Consider the following 26,726-nt stretch of genomic DNA (forward strand, 5'->3'; position numbering starts at 1 on the left):
AATCAATTAACTAAGTCCCGAAACTGTTAAATGTTATGATGGCAATTCAAGTTCAAGAGGAAAATACTAGTTGAGTTTTGTTCTAACTCTTCAAAATATCTGACTTTGTAAGTTGCAGAGAAAAAGGGACAGATAACCTTTCAGAGAGATCATCACTCTATTTTCTTGGAAACCTGAAGAGAACACAACTTATTTATCATGCACCATCCCTCAGGTCTAACTTACATAAGCCATTCATTATACCCACCTCCCCTCAAATCTGCTGATGCTGCCAGGTAGGCAAAATTATCCAGGCTGATAACATCAATAATTGGACTCACCACTCGGGTATAATCCTGAGGGAGAGAGAAAAAGGGGGGAAAAAAGGAGTCAGGCTTTCTCGAATGTCCAGCAAAGCTGCCAGAGATCAGGAAACACAAAGTCGCATGTGTAAATCTTTGTCTGGTTTCTCCAATATGGTTCTGGTAGCTGTGCAAGGGATCTGTGGCCACTAAATCCAAACATGGAGATGGTGGGTACTAGCCAGCTGCACTCCATGGATGTGGGGAATGGAGTCAGACTCCAACACCTAGGGATGCTGCTAAGAAACAGCTCTTTATTTCCTACCCAAGTCACAGGGCATCAATCACTGTCCCAAGGGTTTTGATATCTATTGACAGCACACCTTCTGCTCAGCCATCCTTGAATTAACTCATTATCATCAGCTTAGAAATCATCAAACCCCTAATAAAGCATTTTCCTAAGAAGTACTATGAATCAAGACCCCACATTTAAGATCCATAGTGCAAACTTTATCATGCATATGACACATTGTATACATTATAATATCAAGATATTGTGAGTACTTGATTTCCATTAAGGCATATAGACATGTACAATTTTCTTTTGCAATCCTTTTAGTTCGTAGAAGTTGAACAATTTTTCAATATCATGAAACAGGGCCTCATCCCTGTCACAGTGTTTTGACAACTGCCATGTAAGATGAAACTGAGCTGGCAATGCCAGAAACAGCACCTTGTTATTGGACAGCTGCCAGCATCCATGCCTTTCCTATCAAACCTTCATTCTGTGCCTTGCAATAGCTCCTCAGGACGTACCACACTTGGCTAGGATGGGACATGCTTGGTAAGAGGATTCATGCTTTTTCCCCTCTGAGCTGTGATGGTGGCCCAGCCAGAGTCTGCCCAGCTTAGGACTCCAGCACCCACCTGGCAGCCTGGTGTGCCAGCCACTATTCCAACCAACCAGTGCCAGGACTGGCTAGGGCAAGACTGAAATTTATAATAGGATGTACATCAGAAATGTAGAAAGTAGGTCAGAAATAGGTTGACTCAAAATCTGCTCACTAAAAAATTTGTATACTAGAGTCAGCACACAGGCTTTCACATTTTAGATCCTTCCCTAAAGAAATGAGTGAGGTTCTTTCTGCTTAGGACCCCCTGTGCTGGTGCTGCAGCTTGACCTAAAGACCAGTAAGTAAAGTAAACATTTATGGGCTTTATTGAACAAGAATAAAAAGCAGAAGCTTTTAATTAATCAATTCTGAAGTTTCACCTTCTTCTGCTCCCTCATATTAAGCTAATCAGACATGCTTACAAAGCATCATTAAAGCCTCCACCCATTCTCCAAAGGCCCATTACTTCATGGGAGCCTCCTTTCAGAGGGGAACAATCACAGCCAGTTGCAAGCAGGACTTCTCCCATCACCCCTCCCCTGCCTTTTCTTACAGCAGAGCTGTATGATCTCTCCCTCCAGCTCTGCAGTGCAGTCAGGGTGACAGCTGCTAATACTTCTGCCTCATTTTCATTCTTCCAGCCTTCCATCAATCCTTTGCCAAGTAAACCATCAAAGGGAACATCCCTGCAGTCACAAGCAGCTTCTCTGTGACAGGAAGCTGCCTGCATGCAGGTGATGTATTGTGGCAGCTCAGTGGGAACATTAATAGAAGGAAAATTTTGGCAGTGACAAGGCAGAGGGGAGGGTCCAGCAGCAGGGGAGATGGAAACCATGGAAAAATTGCACAATGTATGCTGCCCAAGGGGATGTCCTATATGCAGGAGAACAGGACAAGGAAGCGCAATGCCTGCAAGAGACAAGAGGTACAAGTTGGTTCCAGCACTCAGCATTGCATCCCATCACTCTGCACCTCCTGTCTTGCCACACTGGCAGAACAGAATCCCATCAGGGATCTCTTGCCCATCTAGCTCAGGCTGTACCTTCCTCTGCAGCAGCCTACCTGAGGAGTACCTTGGCAGGCTTGCTCTCACCAGTTCTGCTGAGGCATGTGAGGGGGCAGAGGATCCAACAGCACAGGCCAGGCCAGCTCCATCCACCCCAGAGCGGGACATGGTGCTCACCTCTTTCACTCTCTGGAGCATTGGCTGCAGCCACTCGCTGTTGACTTCACAGTGACTGTCCAAGAAGGTGAGGATGTCAGCAGCTGCCACTTCAGCTCCTCGCACCCGAGAGCGAATCAGCCCTACGAGGAGAAAAGGACAGCAAAGGAGCAGGAAGGTTAGGAAAGGAAACATTTGAGCCTCCTTCCGAAAAAATACTTTGTGTGGCCATTGCAGAGAAAGAGCAGGTGATTCTCCCTTATTACATCTCCATCAGGAGCAGAGAGCAGCTTTAGAGCAGGGCATACCCTGGGGACAGTCAGACAAGCCCTCCCAGCACACAATGAATGACCTCTCCTGTCACTTCTGTCCATGACACAGAACTTCCACCTGACTCCTTGCTCTTTCCTTCCAGCTTCCCCCACAGACACCTGGCTGCTGCCTGCTCACTCACTCTCCCATTGAGCACCCTGCTGCCTCCATCACCAATTCCCCATAGCCAAATTCTTCTCTCTGCTTTTTGCCTTCCTTACTGCTTATCTGCTTTACTCCCATTTGTCCTTTATTATGCCCTGCAGAGATATGAGCCTGGCTCTCAGAGGACTCCTTACTTTATTACAGACCATCCCACTATGTGGGATGCTCTTTGTGAACTAAACAGTGATTTTTGTCTCTCCTTCTAGATCCTAGCTCCAAACCTGCTGTGCACTGACAGCTTTAGAAATAAGCTAGCACATGTGGGTCAAACTAAAGAGCAGCTGGGAAAGTCATTTATGCATGTAGCAGATATATGAGAAAAAACTTTCCTTAATTGTATCTCTTTATGATAGATACATGATTGTTCTTCCTTCTCCCATGTCTCCTACACAGCTTGTTATCTTGTGCTTGAAAGGGCAAGAGCTACCTTGTGTTTAAAAGAATGAGACTTACATATCAATCTTTATTCATAAAGATCATAAAATGTGATATTTGTTCCAGCCAAGGCCTCTGGACACCACTTCTCATTATTTAAGTATTCCATGAGACCCCTGAAGCCTTCTTCAGAGAGTTGATAAGCTGTGTTCTCCCTCCACAGAACTTCCAAATGCTTATACTGAAAAAACAAACTCTAACTATAAGAAACAACAGCTGTAAGCAGCTGGGAGGCAACCAGGGTCATGTGGAAAAATAGGCAAGATCTTTGTACTTAGAAAGCTTTCCACACTCACCTTCTCGATGGGTGTTTCGTAGACACTTGACCTTTGGGATTTTGGTAAGGAGCTGGCAGTCCTCAGCTTGGGGAAGGCAAAAAAGACATTTAGTACATATGCATGAATTATTTGGCTTCAACAGAGAGCCCAAACTAGCTATCCCCCTGCTTCTCCATGGGAGGGGAAATTCTGCTCTCACTTAACATCACATTAATCAGCATGATGGCCCCAATCCTGTTGTCTATAGAGTACACAGAAGAGCACTGCCTGCTTGCTGTCCTCCTCATCAGCTGAGCCCATGTTTCCCAATCCTCTGAGCAGCCAGGCCTCCATCTCCTCTGCTCAGAACTTCCCAAGAACAATGGAGCATGTGCTGGCAGCGTGGCACTGGGCACTAATTTTCATTAGTGGCCCATTTTCATCCCTTCAGGAGGGAACACAGGGAAGCAGGACTGCAAATCGTCAAAGTGCTAAGGAAAAGAGAGTTCTGTAACATAAAGTGATCTTATCTGCTCTCTTTGCCTTCAGTGGCTCATCTGGGCATCTCCTGCCATTTGTTCTCAGGGCAGTTTCCACTTGATTTTATTTAATAAAGGCCACTGGGATGCAACCTGCTTCCTTGGAGACACCAGCACATTGACACATGGATGCCTGACCAAGGGCTTTGCTAGAAACCCCTGGCATCCCTCATTTACATTACCAAGGAAAGATGAGGGAGAGGAACAGTTACCTGCTCCAGCCAGACACCAATGAGCACTGAGTCTTTAGTTCTCTGTCATCCTCTCTATTCCTACCCTAGCAGATGTCATAGGAACAGCAATCTCTAACTTGCTTTTTTCTTGCTCCATCAAATTCACCCCAATCTCCATGTTTATTCCATATTCCTTTACATGTCTCATGCCCCCTCTTTCCTGCTGTCATCTCTGCACAGACTGAGCACTCTGGGGAGAATGCGAAGGCCCTTAGCCAAAGTGCACCTCTTAGCACGTTCCCGTACAAGCATTTCCATTCTCAAGGGTCTGTGCAATCTGAAATACTGCTCTTACACTGGCACTTTGGCAAATGCTGCATCATCCAAGGGAAGTGGCAGGTGCTCTGAATTACAGAGCATCAAGATTTTGCTGGAACTCTGCTACAAGGGAAGGCAATGCTGTTATCTTGGCCAAGTCATGAGTTCAGGTATGAGAATCCTTATTCAGTCGTTCACTCTGCAGGAGTGGGGCACATGGCTCTGCCTGAAGATACTTGCCAGAGATGACAGACTCTCAGTATATTTGGAGAAACTGAGGTAGGTATTAAAGCAAAGTGTCAGACCTCAAACATGTGCTGAAGTGCCTCCATGAACGTGTCTCAGGGAAGTGGCTATATCCACAAATATCCAGCTGCCAGTGAAAAAATAAGAGCTGTAACAGGATGGATCCTTTTCAAAATCTTTATATTTACTGAGGAGCCTAAATGGGAGTTTATGGTTGAACCCTGTGCAGAACAGGTACCAGAAATCCATCCACTGATCTGGAACACTTTGCCCCTTAAGAACCGAATTTTTGGGTGCAGAATGTGGAACACTTAGGATTGTTTGTTGGAAGTGCTCAGAAACACTGAAATTAAAGAGCTGAGCACAGCTTGGTACTTATTCAAAACACACTGTAAGGCCCTCAGAAACTCAAATCCCTCATTTCAGCATCCACCTTTAAAAATGTATTTTTTTGTGGCCAAAGCTACATAAGCATTTAGCTGCAAAATCAAAAGAGCATTGCTTCCTTACCTCAGCAGGCCAAGGTGGGCATTCACAGCTATCTGTAGGGTGCGCTGAAGGAGTAATTATCAATCATTGTAAATGGTACATAACTAGACTGTCCTTGAATCTAGAACACATCCTGGGAGAAGCAGGAAGAATTCTCTGCCCACCACCTCACAACTACTACACAACAGCCAGGAGCAAGAGCAACTGTACAGAGGGAAAGACTCCAGAGCCTCCAGCCTGCAGCTCTGGTGGAACTGATGCAGTAGACATTCTATCCCTGTGCCAAGCTGCAGAAGAAAGGATGGTGCTGTCCAAAGCAGTAACTCTGCCACAGCTTCTCACAGGGACACCTGGGGTCCCAGGCACATGGAGGCAGAAGCCAGTCTTGCCTCAGCCTGCCTGCAGGACCCCAGGCAGCAATTTTCTCCTCTTCTTGCCTCTTGGTCTGTAAGTATCTGCTCTGTTCATGCACAACATTGCTACATATATATCTGTGCTAAACAGCTCACCAAATGGTGCATAATGAAACCTGACAGAGATCTCTGGCAACCTAGCAAAAACTGCCACACTGACAGTAATGGAAGACCCAATGGAAAGAAAAAGAGAGGAAGAAACTCTGGCCTCTGCCATGCATGGACATTAAACACAGACTTACTTTCTTTTCTTTTTCTCCTGCATACAGACAAGAGGGAATCTATGAGGGAAGGGGGCTCAACAGAGCAAACAAAAAAACAGGAAAACAGAAGGGAAGAAATAGGTGTAAAGGAAATAGGTCCAAACTTACGATCGGAGCTGAAGTCATCTACCAAAATGATCTCCTGGATGAGACTGGGAGGGGTGCGGTTGAGAACACTGCAGGGACCCAGGAAAGAAAAAGCCACTTTGTGAGCTGCCATAACAATGACAACATTAGGACTGATAGAAATCTGCTGTGCTATGCATTACAGCAGGAATACCAAACTCCAGTAAAGTGGAAGCAGTGACCTTGCCCTTGTAACAGCGTTCACTGGCAGGACCAAACTACAAGTGAGAATATCCCAGAGAGCTGTGGCACTCAGCCAGACCTTACAAGGACCCACAACCAGGAGCTGACTGTGAGACTTGCCTGGGGCAGCTAGCAAAGGATGCTGCAGCATGCTCTGCCCCTAAACAGAGGTGAAATGGAGAGAACCACCTGCCTGAGGCAGCCCAATGGCCATTCCCATCTGCCAGCCTCTGGGTGAAAGTCATCACTGCTGGAGGGCATAAAGAGCTGCCTCTCTGCCCAGCAAGGAGCTCTACCTCAAAGCAATAGGTGTGACCTGCTCGGGCTTTCTCACCGATTCCCTTCTTTGGAAGGAAGCATTGTCAATATTCTGGATTTGAATTTTTTTCCCCTCTTTTGCTTGTTACCTGTCTTTCAAATCAGCACCACATTTGCTGAAATCACCCCCTTTCCTCAGGTTGGTTGCACCATACCATGTAATACCCTCGGGTCTGCAATGAGTTTGCATCTGCAGGACACACACAAGGAAAGCAGAGAAAAGCTTCTGCCCTCCTCAGATGTCAAAACATTCTGGTACTTTGGAGTCTGAGCAGTTCAGTTCTGACCTCTTTACCAGCCTCATTCATTTAAAATGCTTGAACTCTTTTTCCATTAACTTCTTCAAATCTTTCTCTTGCTTTACTACCATCACACAGCATATTTCCCCTCCAAGCCTCCTCCAATGCCTCTGTGTGCAGGCAGATCCTCATTACCTTCAACAAGGTTGCTCAGTGATGCTTAGGCAGTCCAATGAAGAGGGAAGTTATCCAAATTTTAATACTAAAAACAGAGGCAAACACTGTCCTCCTAGTTCTAGCAACCTGTCTCATTTCAGTGGCACCTGCTCTTTTGAGCAATACTGGAGTAAAATTTCTGGCTTTTTTTCTCTTTTGGATTTTGTTGTTGTTGTTTGATATAGGAAACAGACAACAAGAATAGTCCCATACTTCTAGGAATAAAGGTCTAGAGAAATAAATTGCCATCTTGTTAAGTAACACCACTCATGGCTTTGCATACAGAGCCAAAGTTCCCTCAGTTTGGAAGAGTTTTCTGCTTTCTCATACAGCAAAATTGTGACTGTTCTGCTGCTCAGTATCACATCCCACTCTATTTCAGATTCACATTGCTTTATACACCTCTCATAGTGTTTGTATTTTGAGCTGACATGTCCCTAGATGACTGAGCTTGCATTTTCCAAAGCTGAATCTCATTTGCTTCTCTTGGCTCATGTCTCTTTGGATCCTCTAGTATGGTGGGGTGGGAGGTGGGGGGATGTTCCTGTGCCATTCTAAGTGCAGCTTCTCTCAGCACAACCACCATCTGCATATTTTACAGACAAGGTTGCCCTGCACTAAATTCTTGTCTGTGCAAACACAATGCAAAACAACCCAGACAGACTGCAGTATAATGGCCGTAAAATGGTATTCTACACCTTCTTCCACTAGCTTGACTATTGGCAATGCTCACATGTTCTCCACAAGTTTCAGGTCTTTCAACTCAACATAATTGTGAAAAAAGCCCCGTTTTGTTCTCTGTTATTTACCTGTCCACTGATTCCCCAGTAGAGAGAACACATCCCTTGAGGAGTTCACAGCTCATTGTACAGTGCTCTGTTCTTCTCTCAGCTCTGCAATAATTTGCTGTATATCCTTGGGAAAGGTAATCTTCTTTGCACTTTGTCATCCCTGTCTTTTTAACAAGGAGCACAGTAATCCTAATATTTCTCCTCACTGAGGTGCAGAGAATGCCATGACAAACACTTTCAGGCACAAAAATGTATTATTAGAATTCCAAAATCCAAGTGACAATTGCCTTTTACAGCAGAAACATGGACTGTTCCCTCCTCATTTCATGGATTCCCTATGTCCTTTGCCTTTTCTCACAGCTTCCTTCTTCTTTCAGTATCAGAGTCCTTACTCTCATGCACGAACGTGACATCAGCACTGCCAATGAGTTCCTCTCTTCTGTCCATCCCCCTCAAGTTCCCAGATAATCTTGTTTATTCTGGATGTTGGCAGAAGAGTATATTTTTTTCCCTTTGCTCTAACATAATATCCTTTTTTGCCATTATTTAAATTGTCATTGTAATGAGATGCTACACCAAATGCTCTAGCATTACAACAGCATCCTCCTAATCAGAATTTTTACAGGCCCTCTGCACAGGCACTGAACCACTGACAGCTGTTCAAATCCAGTGACTTAGAGCCTCACAATTCACCTTCACATTTGCACCAAAACCAAAAGGTCCCTGCAATCATGACTGTCTGAGACCAGAAAGAGAAAGAGAGGGACCAAACAACAAAGCATCGGACCTTTTCTTCTGTAAGAATGGTCACGGCAGCAGAAGTGAAGCTATGGCTTAAAGATTAATCATGCACAGACATCAATCACATTAAATGCCTTTTGAGTGACAATTGTTTCTGAAGGAGAACAGGATGCCAAGCAAGTGACTGATTTGAGAGTGACAGCTATGTCCTAGCAAAGAAAAGAGATCAAAACAGAAAAGCAGCTCTTGACTGACACACATCTCCTGCAGGACTGAGGATGCCAGCAACAAGCCATTTGAACTGGCATGTTCATAGGTTTTGTCTAATAGCCCATTTCCCATTTTTTCCCCTATTCCCCTTCTTTAGACTCTTGCTGGATATTTTTAACCAGTTGTCTCCCTCAACACTGAAAACACATGGCTGGAACCCACACTAGAATACAGGTATGCAGCCCATGCTGCCTCTGAACATCAGGAGGGATAAGCAACAGGGTACTTGAGGGAATATATTATTCCTCTTCAAGGTCACTCCTCTCTTTCCCCCTCTCCCTCATACACAAACATTTCTCCCATCCTCAAGGAGCAACAACAGCACATCATTCCTGTTGTTTCCATCCAGCAGCAGAGATCCCAGAGCTTAGCAAGGAGGGTATGCAGATCAGGATCTGGCCCCTAGAGCTGCCAGGTTTAGATCACCCTGAAATAAGCCTGTGATGCAGGAGTATCATCCCTGGGTCACTTCCAAAGATCTGGTACCAACATTGCCACTTTGTTCAATTACCTTGCAAAAAGCCAGTATCTGGCTCAGAGGAGGGCATTTGGGCTCCCTCTGGGTTTAAGATCAGTTCAATCCCAGTACCCTTTCCATGTATTTCTTTCTATAATTTCCCAAAGTCTTATAGCTGTTTTTGAGTGCCCAAATTCAGATACTCAAAAACCACACTTGCAAAGACCTCACGTATGAAAATTTGAACTGTAATACATTTTGTACTCACCTCAAAAGATTAGGCCTCTAAAAATGTTTTCAGACATAGAAAATTTTGCTTTTAGTGCTGCTCATTTTCATCAGTTTTCCTCCTTCACACCCATTTCTCTTATATATTCCCACAGTGTAATCATGATAACTGAACTTGGGAAAAGGCCCATAATAACAGAGGAATCATATTTAACTTTCACCAGATGCATCTCAAATGGTTCATTCTAATTATCCAAATAATCATGCTCTACCTGGCTTAAGAAAGCTCTCGCAGATATAGAAATAATGACAAGCTGCAAGCTCGACTAGTCAGCAGGTAAGTAGGCAGTGCAATTTTGTGCTTCCTGCTGCTTAATATTACTGTGGTCCTCAGCAGACTCACAGCCAGGTCATAAACCCAACAGAACAGAACAGTCCTGTCCCTTTGATACTTGACTTATCCCGAAGTGCCCGGGATGCAAAGTAATTACATAGTACTGGTGCACTGACTGTGTGTGTGACTTGAACAACAATTACTCTCACGGCAGTAATTCAGCCTGGCACATTCAGATGAGTTTTGCTGAAAGATGGGACTCTCAGGTTACAGAAGAGGCCCTGAAGAGCTCTGTCAAATCCCTCTATAACATCAGTGTCAACCTGTAAGTCAGACTTATGCCTATGCCTCCTCTAGCAGAGCAGCCATGATGTGAACCTTTACCTCTCTGTATGGTATGTGCTCAAAGACAAGGCTACTAGCCAATGCTTGCTTGTGTGGCACTGCAAATACTGGAGAGCCCAAGAAGAACTCAGCCTTCAGGATCTCTCATGAGATAGGGATAAATTATTGACACTTCTGATGTGATTTAAGGAAGGAGTAAATCCATCACATGCACTGGATGTAAACCATCTGGCAATGAAGACCCCAGCTGCAGCCAGAGGTCTGGGAGGAAATTCCATCCACTACACTATTCACAGCAGAGTGCAGCCAATTCCTCACAACAGCAGTCCTCCAGTGGCAGCAGCATTGCAGGGATCAGTCTGAATAGATGGGTCACCCATTTTTCAAGGTCTTTGTTGTGGGCTCTGGTTGCAGGAGACTACATCCAAGAGACTGGTAATACCACATCTTAAGTGCTGTGTCCAGTTCTGGGCTTTCCAGGACAAGAAAAAGTAGGACATACTACCATGGTTTCTCAGCATCTATCTACTGTCTGACCTATGACTGAAAAAGCAGAAATCTCCCCCAGCTGCCCGAGCAGCACCACGATTCCAAACAAGTCTGCCCATTTTCTGGACAGTGACTCTGCAGAACTCATTGTGTGGTTCAAATTAAAAGAAAATTATAGAAATAAAAAGACAAAACGTGTCAATGCAATATATACAGGTCTCTGGAAACACAATAGCACCAAACTTGGTGGCAGAAACCCAGCCTTCTAGACATGAGGCCAACTTGAAAAAGCCTGTTCTTTATTCACATAGTACATTTCTTTAAGTCCACAGGACCTGTCAAGGGAAGAAGTGGCAATGATGAATAATGCATTCCTGATAGTGATACCATCAGCTCAAACTGCTATACCAACAATTCACTCTCTCTTCAGCCTCAGTGGCTGTTCCTGGGCCTGCTTGCAGGCTTCAGAGACCCTTTGAGAAATTACTTAGTAAGTCAGAGAAGTCAGAGGGCATTTTTTTCTGTGGGAACTAAAAGGAAAAGAGCTTCCCTGGGTTCTCTGGGGGTGATGGAAGAGGGCAGCTGGAACATTACTTTGTGGTACAGATGACTGCAAGACTCCATCTATTTGGGGTTGCTGACAGGCCCTATGTCACCTATTTACTTAGCTATTTTGGCCACTGCTGATACTCAGATATGAGGAAACACTGGTACAAGATAGCAAGTGTCCTGCAGGCTCAGCAGGAGCTGTGTGCAAAGCCCCAGGGTACACCTGGTGGGCCATCAGGTTCAGCAACTGATTACCAGCCAGGGAGCATGAGCAAGGGCTCGGTCACTGCACCTAGCAACACAGTGTTCTCTTTAGTCCCCCCTCACTCTTCCAAACCAAGCTCACACTTGGTTGAGACTTGAGACTGTTCTCACCTGTGGATGCAGACCCAGCTACCCTTTCTTACTGCTCATGATTCCCCTGATTGGAGCCATACAGTGGCTAACTGCAGATGCGCTCTGCATTTGGAGACATGCCCACAATGCCAATCCAAGCCTCTGGCCTGTCCTAGTGGGCCATCTCGAGAGCAGAACGCTATCACTTGGGGAACTGCAGCCACCTTGCTTGTCTAGCTGCTGCAAAATGCCCAATTTTCCCCCAGAGCACTCCCAGACTCCACCATCCAGGCCTGGCAGCCCAGCTGAACTCACCTCTTCACCGTGCGCAGCAGGGTAGATCGCGCCTCGTTGTGGAAGGTGATGATGAGACTGGTGGCTGGCAAGTCAGTGTCATAGCGTACAGACGTGCACCTGCAGCACAGGACAGCAGAAGCGTAAGCCAAACATTACCTAGCAGTAGTGCTGCAACAGTGTACCCGGAATTTCTAAAAATACAGTAATATGCTAAAATCAGAACCAGCACAGCTGAGCTGCAGCAAGGGAGGCCTCAGCATCCCCTGCACCAAGGCTAGCAGAACTTAAAAAGACCTGTGCCCATTGAAAAGCAAAGTTTAGAGGCTGTGATACCTAAACTCACAAACCTGCACGCTAAGGAGGCCATGCGGGTTTTATAGTGATTTAAGTTTCAGTCGTGGATTCTAGTCCCTGGACTTACCTGTGATTCACATAAAATCTTGTTTATTCATGCACAGGACATGGACATGCTAAGGATGCATGGAGCTGGTACACCCAGGCATTGCTGTATAAAGCACTTCAAATTCTTTGGACAAAAACTTCACAGAAAGGAAAACACCAGCTAGTTCTGTGATCTGTATTGGGGAGTTGATGAGGCTCAACACTAATGGACCCACTAGCAATTCTTTCTATCTTCTCATCTGACTTTGTAATGTTAGGTACATACACACATTCTCACACTCAGAACCAAGAATTAACTTGCACCAGGCTGCTTCTCCCTGTGGAGAGCAAAGTTTCTGTGAGGGGAACAACTCACAGACACGAATCCTGAATCCAACTCTGGCAGATGCTAAGCATGGCTGGTTTGAGCTGACCTGCTCCTCCAAAGCGGCTGCCTCCTTAACTTCTAGATGGTGCCAAACTGCAGTCAGTGTACTCTAATCTCCTGTCTGATGAAGAAACCACACCTACTTTTAACAACTCAAGGCTTTGCATAGACTGAATCTCCATCCTGACAGGGAATACAATTCACTTTTTAGACCCACACCTTGTACATTTACTTACTTTACTTTACTTTTACTTACTTTACACCCACACCTTCCACATTTACTTACTATTCTTTTATGACTACTGCTAAACTGTGACTAGTTTTATCATCACTTTCAATCCTACTGGCCTATGACTTTCATTGCAGTGTTTCATTAATGGGACAGCAGCTTCATACAGCAATTTTCAAACATACAGAGAAACCTGATAAAGACAAAGTGGACAACGTGAGAACAGACCTGAGACAGACCATATTTATTATTGTTGCAAAATAACTCCATGATGTAATACATGCAAAATGTATTAAGGAATCAGGAAGTGGAAAAGCAGAATAGGATGATGTATGGGTTATTTGGGGAAATTTTCCCAGTACTTCAGCATTGCTACAGCATCACAGAGAACAAGGACAAGGTTTGTGCTTGAAAGTTGACCCTGTCTTTGCTTTGGATCAAAGAAACAGATGCATGCTAAGTCAGAAGAAGCTTGTAGGATGTAAAGTCAAGCACGTCCATGCTCTGGCTTGGGTGTCTGAAGAAAAATTGATATATTGATGACCTACAGATTCCCCCCCATTCCTTAAACAAAGAGCAAAGTCCACAATCTAACTTCTATCAGCTGAAATAAGTTCTCATCCTGAGTTGCCATCCCAGCAACTATTCCAATATTGTTATAACATAAGATATTCAAACACAGATTGCTCATTCCCAAATTACTCTCTGTAAAGGGGAGAAACATGGAAATAGGTTTTGTTCTGATTATATACTACTTTGGACTCTCCGTTACTCAAGGGAATCCTTGAAAAGCTGGGTCTGAAATGGCTATACATTTGTAGGGAATCACATATATTTTGCTTTTCTGACTGGAGTGCAGAGATGAGGCTCTTCACAAAAAGCACGCTCTGCATGCTATCACAGATCAAACTAAACAATAATTTATCTTTGAAGTGAGCTGGTTTTAGGCCAGAACATGGCACCAGATTAACACAAAACAGCAATTCTGCATTTCAGGGAGACTTGTCAGCAACACAGAACATAGCACCATTGCCTCTGGCTCGCTGGGAAGCCAGTCCCAAATACTGTCCCGGAGAACAACAGCACAAGACTTGGATCCACAACTAACTTGGTCCTTACTGGTTGCCTTTGAAAAACACTCTGAGGGCTGTCAGTGCTGGCAGGCTCACAAAGCTCTATGTCTCCTGGCATCCCTTTCATAATTTCAATCAATTTAGATGCCTCGTTTCCTGCTCCCAGCTGCTGCGAAATATTGCTTTGCAAACATATCATACCTAGAGCCATACATAGTTCTAGGTAGAGTTTAGGACTGAAGTAGACTATTGTACACTATCCTATCACTATTAAACCTACAGTTTTCAAGAATCTTTTTGTACTAAAGCATTACCTTTTTGTTCTCCAGAAACTACAAAACAGTGGACTGTAGTTATGATATTTTATGAAAATCCTTTTGCTAGGATTTTCTTCTGCTGAGAAGCTGAGAGGGCCTCAGATTCAAGGGTAAACAATTTATTATCTGCTACTGTGGAATGTAGCAGGTGCTTTCTTAATTGGTCAATGTGAGATGTTTCTACTTGGTGACCAATCAAGAAAGCAGCAGCTCTCGGACTCTCTGGGAGTCACAGAACTTTATTATTCATTCCTTTCTATTCCTGTCTCGCCTTCAGATGAATCCTTCTCTCTGTTCTTTGTATTATAGTTACAGTGTGGTCTTTTTTAATGTAATATATATCCTAATATAATAAACCAGCCTTCTGAAATAAAGTCAAGATCTCTCCTTCCCTTCACCAAGTCCTAACTACCCTGAAGACCACCACATCAGTGGACCAAAGAAAAACCCAAAATATCCTTTGTCAACATTACAGACTGACAGCAGAAAGCAGTGGACTCCCCGCACCAAGCAGCAGCATGGCTCGGAGCAGGGCTGCAGGGTACCTGTAGTGCCTGGTGTCCCGGATGGGCCGGTCGCTGCTGAGCTTGTCACTCTCCAGCTGGTTAAAAGCGTGCTGACGATAGGGGTCTTCTCCAGCCTTCAGCACCTTGGAGGACAAGTAAGCCTTCTCGTCAAAAGCCCGCCGGCTGCTCTTCTCTCCTGGGGGGGCCCTCGTCATCTAGAGCAGAAACAGGCATCAGAGCATCAGGGAGAGCAGCTGGCCCATGCTTAGACAGAGGTAATCAGTTGAGACATTGCCAGACATCTGGAAGTTGCTCAGGTATGGGTGAAGGCAGGATAGGCAAGAGCTTGGAAAGGAAAGCAGGAGTCCACACAGACAGGGTGCTAAAACTGCAGGCTTCGCTATCCTTACTGACTGAGCTTGGGATGAAAGCTGCTGTTCCTGATAGCACAGGCAGAGCCAAATTCCCTTTAGCACCTGTTACACAGAATGTGTGAGACTGCAGGCATTTGGAAACTCTTCCAGGCAATGAATGTCTGAGAGCAGTCTCCAGCCAAGGTGGCTGAGACACCATATTTTGAGGAAAAGCAGTTTCAGCCTTTCAACAATCACTACTGCATACAAACAGAGAGGTAGCTGATTTAATAGGTTCCCTGCTGTGCCTTGCTCAGACTTGCCCAGTCTCACAGACGTCCTCGATACAGTTGAAAGCTGCCCATGACTGTCCCCTGTTCCCCACAAGAGTTAAAAGACCAGGGCCATCCCTCTCCTCCCCTAATTTTTCTCTAACTTTCCTAGGCCACAGAGTCAGTACAATATCAGCACCTGAAAACCATTCACTAGGGTCATCAGGAGGGAGGACAGGCACAGCCCTTTGTGCGCAGCCATCTAAGAGAGGGCTCTTAGGTACGTGATTCTGTTTGGAAACAACCTACAGACGCTAAAGTATTTGCTTATAAAGCAACCAAGACTGTTTATACAATAAAAGTAATTTAACAAATTGTCTGTGGTAACTGTTTGATAGACCAAATCATCTTGCAAGGGAGTGCTAGAGTTCTCTAAAACTGCTGCAAGAGGCAGATACCAGCACCTACACATCTCATTCAAAGCATGAGATTATCCCCAGATCTTGAGATCCTTTTATGTAAAATAGCCTGGATGCTCTCTAATACTAGGATTGATCACATTTCTCCCTCTGCTAAAGGTCTCCTTTTATGAGTGACAGAGGGCAAGAGACCAGAGAATGGTCCCCAGTATCACACACCATGTTGGCTGAGCCATCCTAGAGGGTTGGGAAAGAACTCAAGAGATCCAACACCACAGCCAACTCCTTAAGTAAGAGAGTGCTTAGAAGAACATCCATCTCTGCAACTTTCTCTGACAAGGACTACCCTTCAGTGCAGACAACCCTAGGAGAACCAGACAGTCAGATAAGACGATGGCAAATGAAATTCAGCATCAAGAAGTGCAAGACAATGAACATTAGAAAAAATAAATTGAACTACTCATGTACACTGATGGATTTCAAATGAACCGTGACCACTCAGGCTACAGATCTGAGCATCCCTGTGGACAGCTCAAATGAAACCCTGCACTCAGTCTGCCAAGATGGGAAATGTAGCAAATTGAGTGCACTGCAAATGGGACAGAGAAAACCGAAAGCATCATGAGCAGTTATATGAAATCAGTGACAGCCCAGCAGCCATGGCCAGAGCACAAGCTTTGTCAAGCCTGTATCTGGAAGGAAGCTACTGGAGGATGAAGAGAAATTAGAAGTTAGGACTATTGCATTTGGAGAGGAGATGAATTAAGTCAGAAAAAAAAAATGAGGGTGGCCCATAAAATTATGCCTAATACAGCCAAAGTTAGGCTGCTGCTCAGATTTCCTTTTCTCACCATACAAGAATGAGGCAAGCATCTTTTCGTGGGGGAAAATAATAAATAAAAAAGAGCTATTATTTTCAGCACTGAGAAATTCCTTCAGCCACTGCACAACCAAGGCAATGTTTATGGATCTGCCCTTGTGTTGGATACACATAGGCACACTCCAGTGGGTGAATCTGCCTCTGCTCTGCTCCTCTAGGCAGAGAGTGTCCTGCTCTGCCACCCCTTCTCCAGGGATGCTGCTGCCATCCCCTCTGCCCCTTGCAGCCACCACCACATCACCTGGGCATGGTGCTGGGTTACAGGAACATCTTGGCTACATGAACGGCTGGTTGCACAGCCTGCTGCCTAGAATCTTCCTTGAATTTGTATTTTCAGTGATGAGAAAATAATTACTTGATGATGAGAAAATGATTACTGATGATGATGAGAAAATAATTACTTTCATACTTCTAAAAACTGAATTTTTTTCTTTCTTTAAATCATACAAGGAGTTTTGTCTAACTCAGCTTCCACTTCTCTTTTTCCTTTTGCCCTAGAAAACAATGCTGATTTGAAGCAAAAGCCCAGTTTGTCACACACCTTTAAATACTTTGCAATCACTAGCTTGCCCTTTGATACTTATCTCCTGCCCCTCCAAGTCCCGTAAAAGCAACAGCTGTTTTTGGTTTATGTTGCCAGGAACATACTAGAAAATGCTGGAGATGACAAGATATCTTCAGGAGACATTTTTCCCAGACAGCGCGAGGGCTGGGTGTCCCTATAGTGGCGAGCAGGGTCTGGCAGCCGGGGACAATCCTACACCCCAGCCAGAATGGGCACAAGGGCATACCCACCCCAGGGAATTGGGCACCTCTCTGAGGAAGGACAGGATGAGGGCCCGTGGCTGGGCAAGGCAAGGCTACTGGGAGTTGGAGACCAGCCCAGCGGCAGCATCACTGGGGCAGGGGTTGTGAGACCCTGGGGAGACTCCTCTCAGTCCCAGGGAGTGGGCAGGGACAGGAAGGCCCTTTATTGCCCTAAAAGCCAGGACATAGTTAAACTTGAACTATCAGGGGCAATTCTTCTAGATACTGTGGTTCTCACATTACTTATACCATCAAAAAGTGGTAAAAGAGCACTAGGAAATGATTGTCAGTTAAGAGTTAAGTCCCACTTTCAGTTTTATCTCAGACAGTATCTCTTTGTGCTCTCTTCAAACAGGAAAATGGAGGATTCAGAGGATGATAGATAGCTAGGAGGGCCTGCCTTCAGCTTCCAGAAAGGCAGCTAATCGATAGATAATCAACAAGTAACCAAACATCCATCTATGAGCACCATGAAGATAACAAGGTAATAAATAGGAGCTAACTGAGATTTGTTAAGACTGAGTCATGTCAGGCCAATCTAATTTTCTTCTGTGATGGAGTAATCAGGCTCAAGGGTATGGAGAAGCAGGAGACAGATACATCATGACTTAGATAACGTTTTTGGTAGGGGCTGTTAAGATTTTGTCATTAGCCATCTAGAAAAGTAATACTCTGGGTGAAACTACTGCAGAATGGGTGAAACTGGTTGGAAAGCTACTGGCAGAGCACAATTATCAGCTGTTCACTATCAGAGCAAAGGTGTAAGAGCAGGTCTTAGGGGTTTGCTCTGGATCCAGCGCCATTCAGTACTTTCATAAATACCTTGGATTCAGACACAGCAAGTTTGTCAAATCCATAGGAAATTCAGAAAAAATGCCAGACACATTGGGTAACGGGATTAGAATTCAAAATTATCTCAACACATAGAAAATACATCTGAAAACAGTAAAAGCAATTCAATAAGGGCACTGCAGACCTTCACAGTTCACCAGGTCTGTGCTGACACAACACATGGCAGAGACAGCATGGTAGCAACTCCTCAGAAAAGCCCTAGACATTACAGGTCATTACAAACCACACGACAGAAAAGTCAGATTAAAGAAGCACAATGCTGTGTGCAGCCTAGACAGTTATGAACTAGCCTGACAAAGTGAATATAAAGCTTATCTTTAAGGACTGACTTGCTTTATCAGATTATATTCCTAGAACATAGATGTTGCACTACAGGACATTTATTGCTGTGAAGTCAAAAGATACTTGACAGGAACAGTACAGGTTCTCTATGAAACCCTGCTAAACCCTGTCTGAAGGAAGGACTAATGTCTACCCTCCTCCTTCCTGTCTCCTCACCTTAAACACTTCTCACTTCAGGAAGAAGTCAATATAAGCAGGTATTAGCTTTAGTATATTAAAGGCACATTATGTACAGCTGAGTGCAGTGTCAAGAGTTTTCCATACCAACAGGACAGTTCATACTCCTAGATCCTTGATGTAGTTACACACCCTGCATCCCCATGCTTGGGGCTGGAAATACAAGTGCGAGTTAGGGGAGCAGAAGAGCCCAGCTCTGTGATAGATTAAAAAAAAAAAAGCTACATTAAAACAGAAATAAAGATGAATAGGCACTGGAAATTTGAGTGTCTAGACTAGGGATTAGCAAACAGTTTGCACAAATTAAGTTTTGTCCCAAACATTGCTGAGACCTCCAAAAAAATTCACATATGAAAATTTCAGGAAGTACTGTAAACCTTCTAAGCTTATTTCACAATTTCTCATTTTCACATATACTTTTCCCTTTCAGTGACAGAATGGAATCAATGCTCTTCTGCTGTTGAAAGCATGTTCTGATTTGGATTTTGACGTGGTCCAAGAGACTATAAACTATTTAAATAGCAAAATTAGCTTTGTAAGCGAGGGATTTAGGTAAAGAAATTAATGCCGTGCATGTCTGTGAAAACTTGAGAGCCTCATTTCTCGACTAACACAGGGATATTCCTCCAGGCCTGATTCCTTGAGAAACAGCAAGACTCTAATAGAGACAGTGCTACTCATCTCTGTGCATTGTCATAGTCTGCCATCAGACATGGGCACACCAGCTGCCACATCGTGCTGACAGCCACTAAAACCAGAGCTGGGTAATTCAGGGTCCCAAGGTGCATCTTTTTAACAGCAGGCTTAGCCAAATTCAAAAAGAATAACCATACTCCAGGGGTCATGAGGAATCACTACTTAATTAGAGTAAGGTATGTAAAACTCTCAAAGGTAAGTGCAATTAATCATTTTACAGTTACTGTGAAATTAGTCCAGCAGCAGTTTTATGTGACAGGACATACACTTTGCAGCTTCCACTTCTTACAAGCGTTTAGTACCAGTAAAACAAATGGAGCAGGGGGTGCCATGCTTCTCCTTTATTTTAAGCTCATTTTCACAATTGCCTCAGCACTGTCAAATCCCAGAAGTGAAAAGCATCAGTTGAAAGCCATCCCCCCTAAGTGTATTTCCATGGAAGGAAAGGTTCTGTATTTCCAGAAAGGTCTAATTGACCAGCATGGACACAAAGCAAGCCAGGGAATAACAACTTCAGCAAACCTCTTGAGGCATCCCTTCAATTCACCCCTCTGCCACAGCCTCACACACTTTCACTGCCATGACCCCCAACCCTGCCAGCACCTCCCTCCCAACAAGCTCTGCATGCCCAACTACCCCCCAGCAGATTTCTCTCCTCTGAACTGGTTTAATGCCAATTTCAACCCATCACATTGAGATACAAACTTGCTGTAGGCTCGCTCCATGCGCTCCACATACTGTCCCAGTGACCCGAAGCAAAGTCCCAGAGAGAACAAGCCAGCACAGCACAGCCACCAGCAGTGAGATGCTGGGAAGCAGAGCAGTGCTTGGGGATGCTACAGGGACAGGTGCTGCTCAGCTCTGTAATCCATATGCTGCACATGGATGGGCTACGACCGGCACACATCACAGGGCAGGAATGAGAGCTGCAACAGCTCCCTAAATATTCTGAGGGAGCAAGCTACTCTCTATGGGCTGAACCTGCAAGACCACATGAGCTAAATGCCTGTTGCCAAATGCATTTGCTTTAGAGGGTGTGTTGCATTTCCAGTTCACGCTCAGAATCCCTGTGTGTACATGGCTTTTGTTACGTCTCATGAAAAATCTGTACCCTTCTCAAAAAAACTGTTCCTAGTCCTCAGAGGCAAAAGCTTACGCCTGACACTACAGGGCCTATTTTATTCATGCTTTGTTAAACTGTGTAAAGCATTTTAAATGTGGTTTGGGAACCATGCACTTATGGAACTTCTACTATGAAATTAAAAAAAAAAAAAATACCACAGTTAAATAGTACCATCACTGTTCTTTGAGAAGTGCAAGTGCTGACAGCAGAGCCCAGAGACCAATTTAAATGTTTCATTTATAGCTTGCACAAACTGGAGTAACACATTGGAAAGAGTAAAGCAACTTGATCAGCTCCCATGACACCTAGCTGGTCACAAAAGTATTTCTACTGCCATTAATACTGGGCAATCTTGAGGCGTGCTGTCAGTTCCAAGCTGGAGACCAGCAGCAGACGCCCAGCAGGGGCTATTTCCAATGCCCTCTGAGAAGAGCCCATGGTCACCAGCTCATAGGGCTCCTCCACGCCCTGTGACAGAGCTGTAGTTACCATGGGATGGTGAAAGTGAGAAACAGAGGTTGTCTGCTGGGGTTTGTTTTCCTGTACTGATACTTGCCCAAAGTGCCTCTCTACCTCCTTATTCTTCTCCATAGCCTCTGGGCACTTATTGCCTTCTGTGCGTGCAATTCTCTGCCAGCTCTTCAAGACTTGCATCTCAGCTCTCTTCTGGTTTTGCCCTCAGAAGCCTTTTCTCTCTATGCCTGTCTCATGACTAGAAAGTCATGCCATTCCACCAAATAATTTCTATTTTGTTCTTCCTTTATTCCTTCACAGTTTTGCCAGACACTGAGTTGTTGACAAGGAAAGTATCCTCAAGAATCTGTCCTGCAAAGGTAGAAATTCTGTACAAGATAAGAAAGCAGAAACAACTACATTTCTGTGTTTGGTTTCCATAGCAATGTTCTCCCCACAACCAGCAATTTTTGGATGCAACATTCAGACCCTCCTCCAAGAGATAGAGAAGATGGCACAATGTATTCCATGTTATTGCCTACAGTATGGATTAGGTGAACACCACAGGCTACTAGGATGTCTGCCACAAGCAGACATGGGTGGTTGTGTGAAGAGTTTAGAAACAGGATGTTCCTTACAGGTCACAACAGTGTGTTGATGGACAAGGTTTGGTCACTAACCTTCAAGCAGACTTGCTGTAGTTTGTCAGCTGGTCTTTTGGGCAGCTTAAGGGAAGAAAGCAACACAAGAGAGCAAAACAGTGTGTAGGAAGTTTACAGGGGGAGCAGCAAAAAAAAAAAAACCTTGAGTAAATAAATTACTGCCTGTATCATGAGCAGTGGTTCTCTGATACCCTCATCAAACTTCTCAGCACACAGAAGGTCTGTCCCACCACACTCCCAACTCCTTGCTATCCTGTGTAAGTACTCGCAGTCTTGCTTCTGAGGCAGCCATGTGGCCTCTGCCTAATGATCCTACTTAGCCATCTCTTTAGTGTCTCTGTGAAGGAGCATCCTTCCTGCAATATTTCATCCAGATCCTGCATGTCCTTGTCTACAGGAGGGAAGAGATGCTTCCAGGAAGCCTGGCTGGATCACTTTGCCCAGATCTCAAGGACATGCAATGCAGCATGGGTTGACAACTGGAGGACGGCCAGAAATAACACAGAGTGAGCAAGTGCCAGCACTAGAGCACACATCAGTGTCATTCATTTTACAAACAGCAGCCCAAAGAGCATGGGATACTAGCTGCTGTGCTGGTTACATGAGCTCAGCACCACACTGTGTGCAAAGAAGTTATTTCCGTGTGCAGTGACTGGCTTCCACACCAACTAACCTCTCTCCATGCCCACCCAGATTAACAATCAATGCATAAACCCGGCCAGTTTGGATTCCCCTCTGAATACAGTCGTGATGTATATTCATTGTAGAATGATAACTTGAGAAGCTGGAATTTATTATACAACTTCTCGTGTGACAGGTGCACAAAACTATTCTTTATCCTGCTCTGCTGCTGGCCAAGGCAGATATAGTATATATAGATGTAACATATAGCATAAGGAGATTACTTCTGTCAAGTGTGTCCATCTTTGACCCAGCTGTTCAATCCTGAAGAGACTTTCAGCAGTTAACAAGGATTAGACCCTAAAACAATGCTCTGGCCCAGATGCCCAGAGGCTGGAAGACATTGCCCATAGCTAGAGGGAGGGGACATGATGCCCTAAGGTAACCTTCTGGTCTTTTCTTTTCAGGAGCGTTAAATAAAGCAAAGCAATCGAAGCAAAAAGGGCTTCAAAGATATATGCCTAAGGGCACTCTCTTCCAAACAGCTTGGAGGAAATGAGGCTGCTCAGAACCATAGAAATTCAGAACCCAGATGAGGTAATGTAGTTGCCAAGGTGCATTTCTTCCCATAGTTTGAAGTCTAATGCACACAAATGTCTCTTATGAAAATGTACAATATAATTTTTTGGTTCAATATATTTATGATATTTACATACATTGATTTTTTATAAAAAACACCCACATGTCCAGACTCACATACATCTGGCTTCTATGTTTCTTCAGTCTTTATCTCATACCTTGGAATAATGCCATTTGTTCCCTATTCAGCAAACTTTGTTGTGTCATGAACACTGCCACTTTTGCTCATAAGAGCCTTTTTGCTGTTGTATTCCACTCCAGGAGAAAACCAATGCGGAAATTCCCATGAGAAATAGTGAGTGGATAGTTTTCAAAACTGCTGACTACCAGCACAGGTGGGGAGTGTGAGGTCTGTAGGGTTGCTGTTCCTTGAAACAGCACTTGTTTTCCAAGCACATTTCCCTGTATCCATAAATATCCATGACAACATCTGGTGTCAGGGAAAAGACAGACAGGACAGCACACTCTTTGAATACCTTAGGGACTAGGCTGCTCATGCTGGCACCCACATCAAAGCAGCAGTGCTGTCAGAAAGAGATCCCAGCAGGTAGCTGGGGACACGGCGCCTCTGGGTATGAAGGTTTTGCACAGAGAAGATGGTCACATGGACATGAAGCTGTCTGCATTCAGACATCTGTTTAGTATCACACAGGAAATCTACTCAGCAAAAGCCATCCAGGTTACTTAATGTATGCAGGAACACTGCTCTGCTAAAGGTCATACCTACATAATCTTTAAAAGTGTGTTTTGAGGTCCTTCAGAGTAAAAAAAGTGCTATGTGAAGAAGCATTTTTTTCTTTTGGAAAAATATCCCTGTCTTCATAGACATTTAAATGTGCAAAGAATGCCTCTGGCTTCCCAGTGATTTTAAAGTAGGAAAACAAAGAAGAAAAAGGAACAATATTCTGTTATTCATCTTCTAACTCTTAGATACTCAGTGGCCACTTGGGTGTTACCTGAATCCTGATTTATAGCACCTGCATCAAGACTGACTGACATACAGCATTCTGTATCAAGATGATGCCCCCATGGCCACCTGGTAACAGCCAAAAAGTCAACAAGACAGTTCAAATGAGGGTGGTCCACGTCTTCATAAATCATCAGTCACATAAACTGCATCTCTCTGTGCCCACTCCCCCACCTGTCTGCACAACATGTGTATGTGCCTGCCTGCTGATGTACTAATCTATTCCCTCTGAACTCGAGTGACCTACATTCAGTCCTTTCCTCCCAGTGAATCACAACTGTCTGGACTGACAGATGCAGCCACAGATATTTTCACAGAAAAAGAGAAGGCAACTTTAGGCCTCATAAGCTGCTAACACAGTAAGCAGTGAACTGGTTACCTAAGAGATGAGCAGAGGTCAGCCGGCACTGAGAAGCGGGCACCACTCACCCAAAGTATTAAAGTATTTAATTATGTTAAGCTTGCGGCTCATTTTCTTTGCCTTCAAGATCACACTGTAAAGGCTTTTTCTAAGGCTAGAGAAAGGAAGCTGAAGTACCTCTTTAATCATTCATCCTCAAGAGTTTTAAACTGAGATTAGAAGATTAAGCATAAAATAGTGCGGTTTTGCAACTAGCCAACATTCACACTCCACAAAAATACTGTGCACTGCACAGCTGAGCCAGGATGACAAAAGGGACACCTCAGGACATTTCACACCCCCACCAGGGACAAAGCCAGCCCCACAGCAGGAGGCGGGAATTTCTCCCCATCTTCCAGCAAGGAAAGATTTTTCTCTAATGTGTTTTTGTTAGCAGGTCTTGCTCAAACAGTCATGGTTTTAAATATAAACCAATTCTGCACCAACTCTCTCCTCTCTCCCCATGTTAATCACCAGACTGACCCTGTCACACCTCTCACAGGTAGCTGCACCAGGCAGGTGAGAAGCACTGCACATCCTGCAGATGGAACTGGGAGGCAGTCTGGCCCCAGGAGCCACACTCCTTCCTGCCTTTGTGCCAGCTGGGCCCAGTGCCATGCCATGCCAGCCCACAACCCCAGAGCCTGCACGAGCCTTGTCTTCCCAGGAGGTAACACCTGAACAGTTTCTGACCTTGACAAGTCAAGTTATTTGCCACAATGCTCCATACAGCTCCTCCTCACATTAGCTTTTGAACATCACAGAGAAAGGCTTTAGGCACGACATATTGTTTGGGAGTCAGGCAGGCCCAATATGAAAATGCAAATTGCTGTAAACCAACAACCCAAGTGACATTTAGCAGAGTGACTTAATATAGCTCCTCATGTCGCTGCTGAATCATGACCTGGTTTCTTAGAGTACTTCAAGAATGACCTTCAGCTCACAATGTAAACTTGTATTTTGGAGGCCTGATGTTATGAGATCTACTCCCAAAGACTGTACAGACATTCCTCCTGTAGTGACAATAGCGATGGTGCATATACATCCATGATTTACTACAAAAATGAGTCCCTTTCTTCACTCAGACGTCTTCTCTGCTGGGCATTCAGCCCTGCAGCATGCAACATTGTTGTCTAATAGTGGAAAACTCACTGCCTATTCATCCGTGAAGATTAGAGACTATCAGGCCATTGCCATTTTGTTTAGGAGCCAAATGATATTCCATTTTAATTGATTAATTTTTCAGTTACTGCATTGCTCCAATTCGAGGACTTAGCAATCAATGTGAACTGACAAAACCCTCAGAGCTGCACTCTGCTTCTGTTTGGGTCTCCATTTGCAAAGGTATTAAATTCACCTCCCCAAGAGCAAATTTAATCAGGGATGCATACCAATGAAGAATCACGCAATGGGCTCAGAGATGCCTGTCAAATATGAAAAACACCTGTGTTATGCTATGCAGGCCCCTGTCATTCTAGACTTCAATCACACTAATAATAGAGGCTCCCCTCAACATGACAGCCCTCAGCTCTGCCATTTAGTCAATGTCAACCAGGGAAGAGCTGGGCACATAAGGAAGAGCAGAACCACCAAAGCATCACAAAAATACACTCAGGACAGGTATTGCCACAACCACTGCTCATGGAAGTTCCACCCATGCACAAGTGCCGCAGCCCCTCACACAGCCCCTTGTCTCATTCTGCAGGTGCAAACTGCAGCAAAACGAAGTCAGTGATAGTGAGGACCTTTAAAATCCATTACTCAATCAATCCCTGTCCAATACAAAGGGCATCATCTGATTCTGCACATACAAAGCTCAAAGTTCTGTATTGTAAGAACATCTTGTAAAGATACAACTCCTGGGTTATGTTGTTAGGACAACTCACAGCTTTTCTACGGATAGGATAAATTTTTGCTATCAAAGTTGCAAAAAAGAAAAAGGTGGATATCTAGAAATTCAAAACCCAGAAGATTAAGAACACAGAACTTGATTTTCAAATCAAGTAATGTTTGAATGTTTTGTGGTCAGCACTACAGAAACCTTGGGCTATAGTGGTTTCTTTTGGCCTGGCTTAAGCATAAATCTGATCAAGCAGATTTTGGGAGCTGCTGGTTTTGAGCTCATTTATGAAAACGTATGTCCGGCATTTTTCTCCACTTATTCAACTAATGAAATTTTACCCAAATTCCATTTTTAAAAAGCTCCCAGTCATGCAACCAAGTCCTACTTCCCTCTCACCCAAAAAGTGCACTCCTGACATACCAGACTCCTCTCCTGGCTACCCAGCTCACCCAGTCATCAGC

At 44.4% G+C, this 26,726-nt stretch overlaps 1 protein-coding gene across 4 annotated transcripts in view; it reads right to left on the reverse strand.

The window, feature by feature from the left end:
• Positions 1-26,726, reverse strand: part of GALNT16 (polypeptide N-acetylgalactosaminyltransferase 16) — a 75,128-nt gene that overhangs the window by 22,206 nt on the left and 26,196 nt on the right. For all 4 annotated transcript variants that reach the window (XR_005257205.1, XR_005257204.1, XM_038139135.1 and 1 more), the window contains exons 2-7: positions 14,799-14,974; positions 11,884-11,982; positions 6,055-6,122; positions 3,545-3,610; positions 2,358-2,479; positions 248-335 (exon numbers count right to left, since the gene is read on the reverse strand). Coding sequence is in view for 2 of the 4 variants with exons in the window: in XM_038139135.1 (XP_037995063.1) it covers positions 248-335; positions 2,358-2,479; positions 3,545-3,610; positions 6,055-6,122; positions 11,884-11,982; positions 14,799-14,974 (619 nt within the window). In the remaining 2 variants the exon portion in view is untranslated. The remainder of the gene's footprint in view (positions 1-247; positions 336-2,357; positions 2,480-3,544; positions 3,611-6,054; positions 6,123-11,883; positions 11,983-14,798; positions 14,975-26,726) is intronic.

The sequence above is a fragment of the Motacilla alba genome, chromosome 5, assembly GCF_015832195.1.
Source record: "Motacilla alba alba isolate MOTALB_02 chromosome 5, Motacilla_alba_V1.0_pri, whole genome shotgun sequence".
In the NCBI taxonomy this organism is placed as follows: Eukaryota; Metazoa; Chordata; class Aves; order Passeriformes; family Motacillidae; genus Motacilla; species Motacilla alba.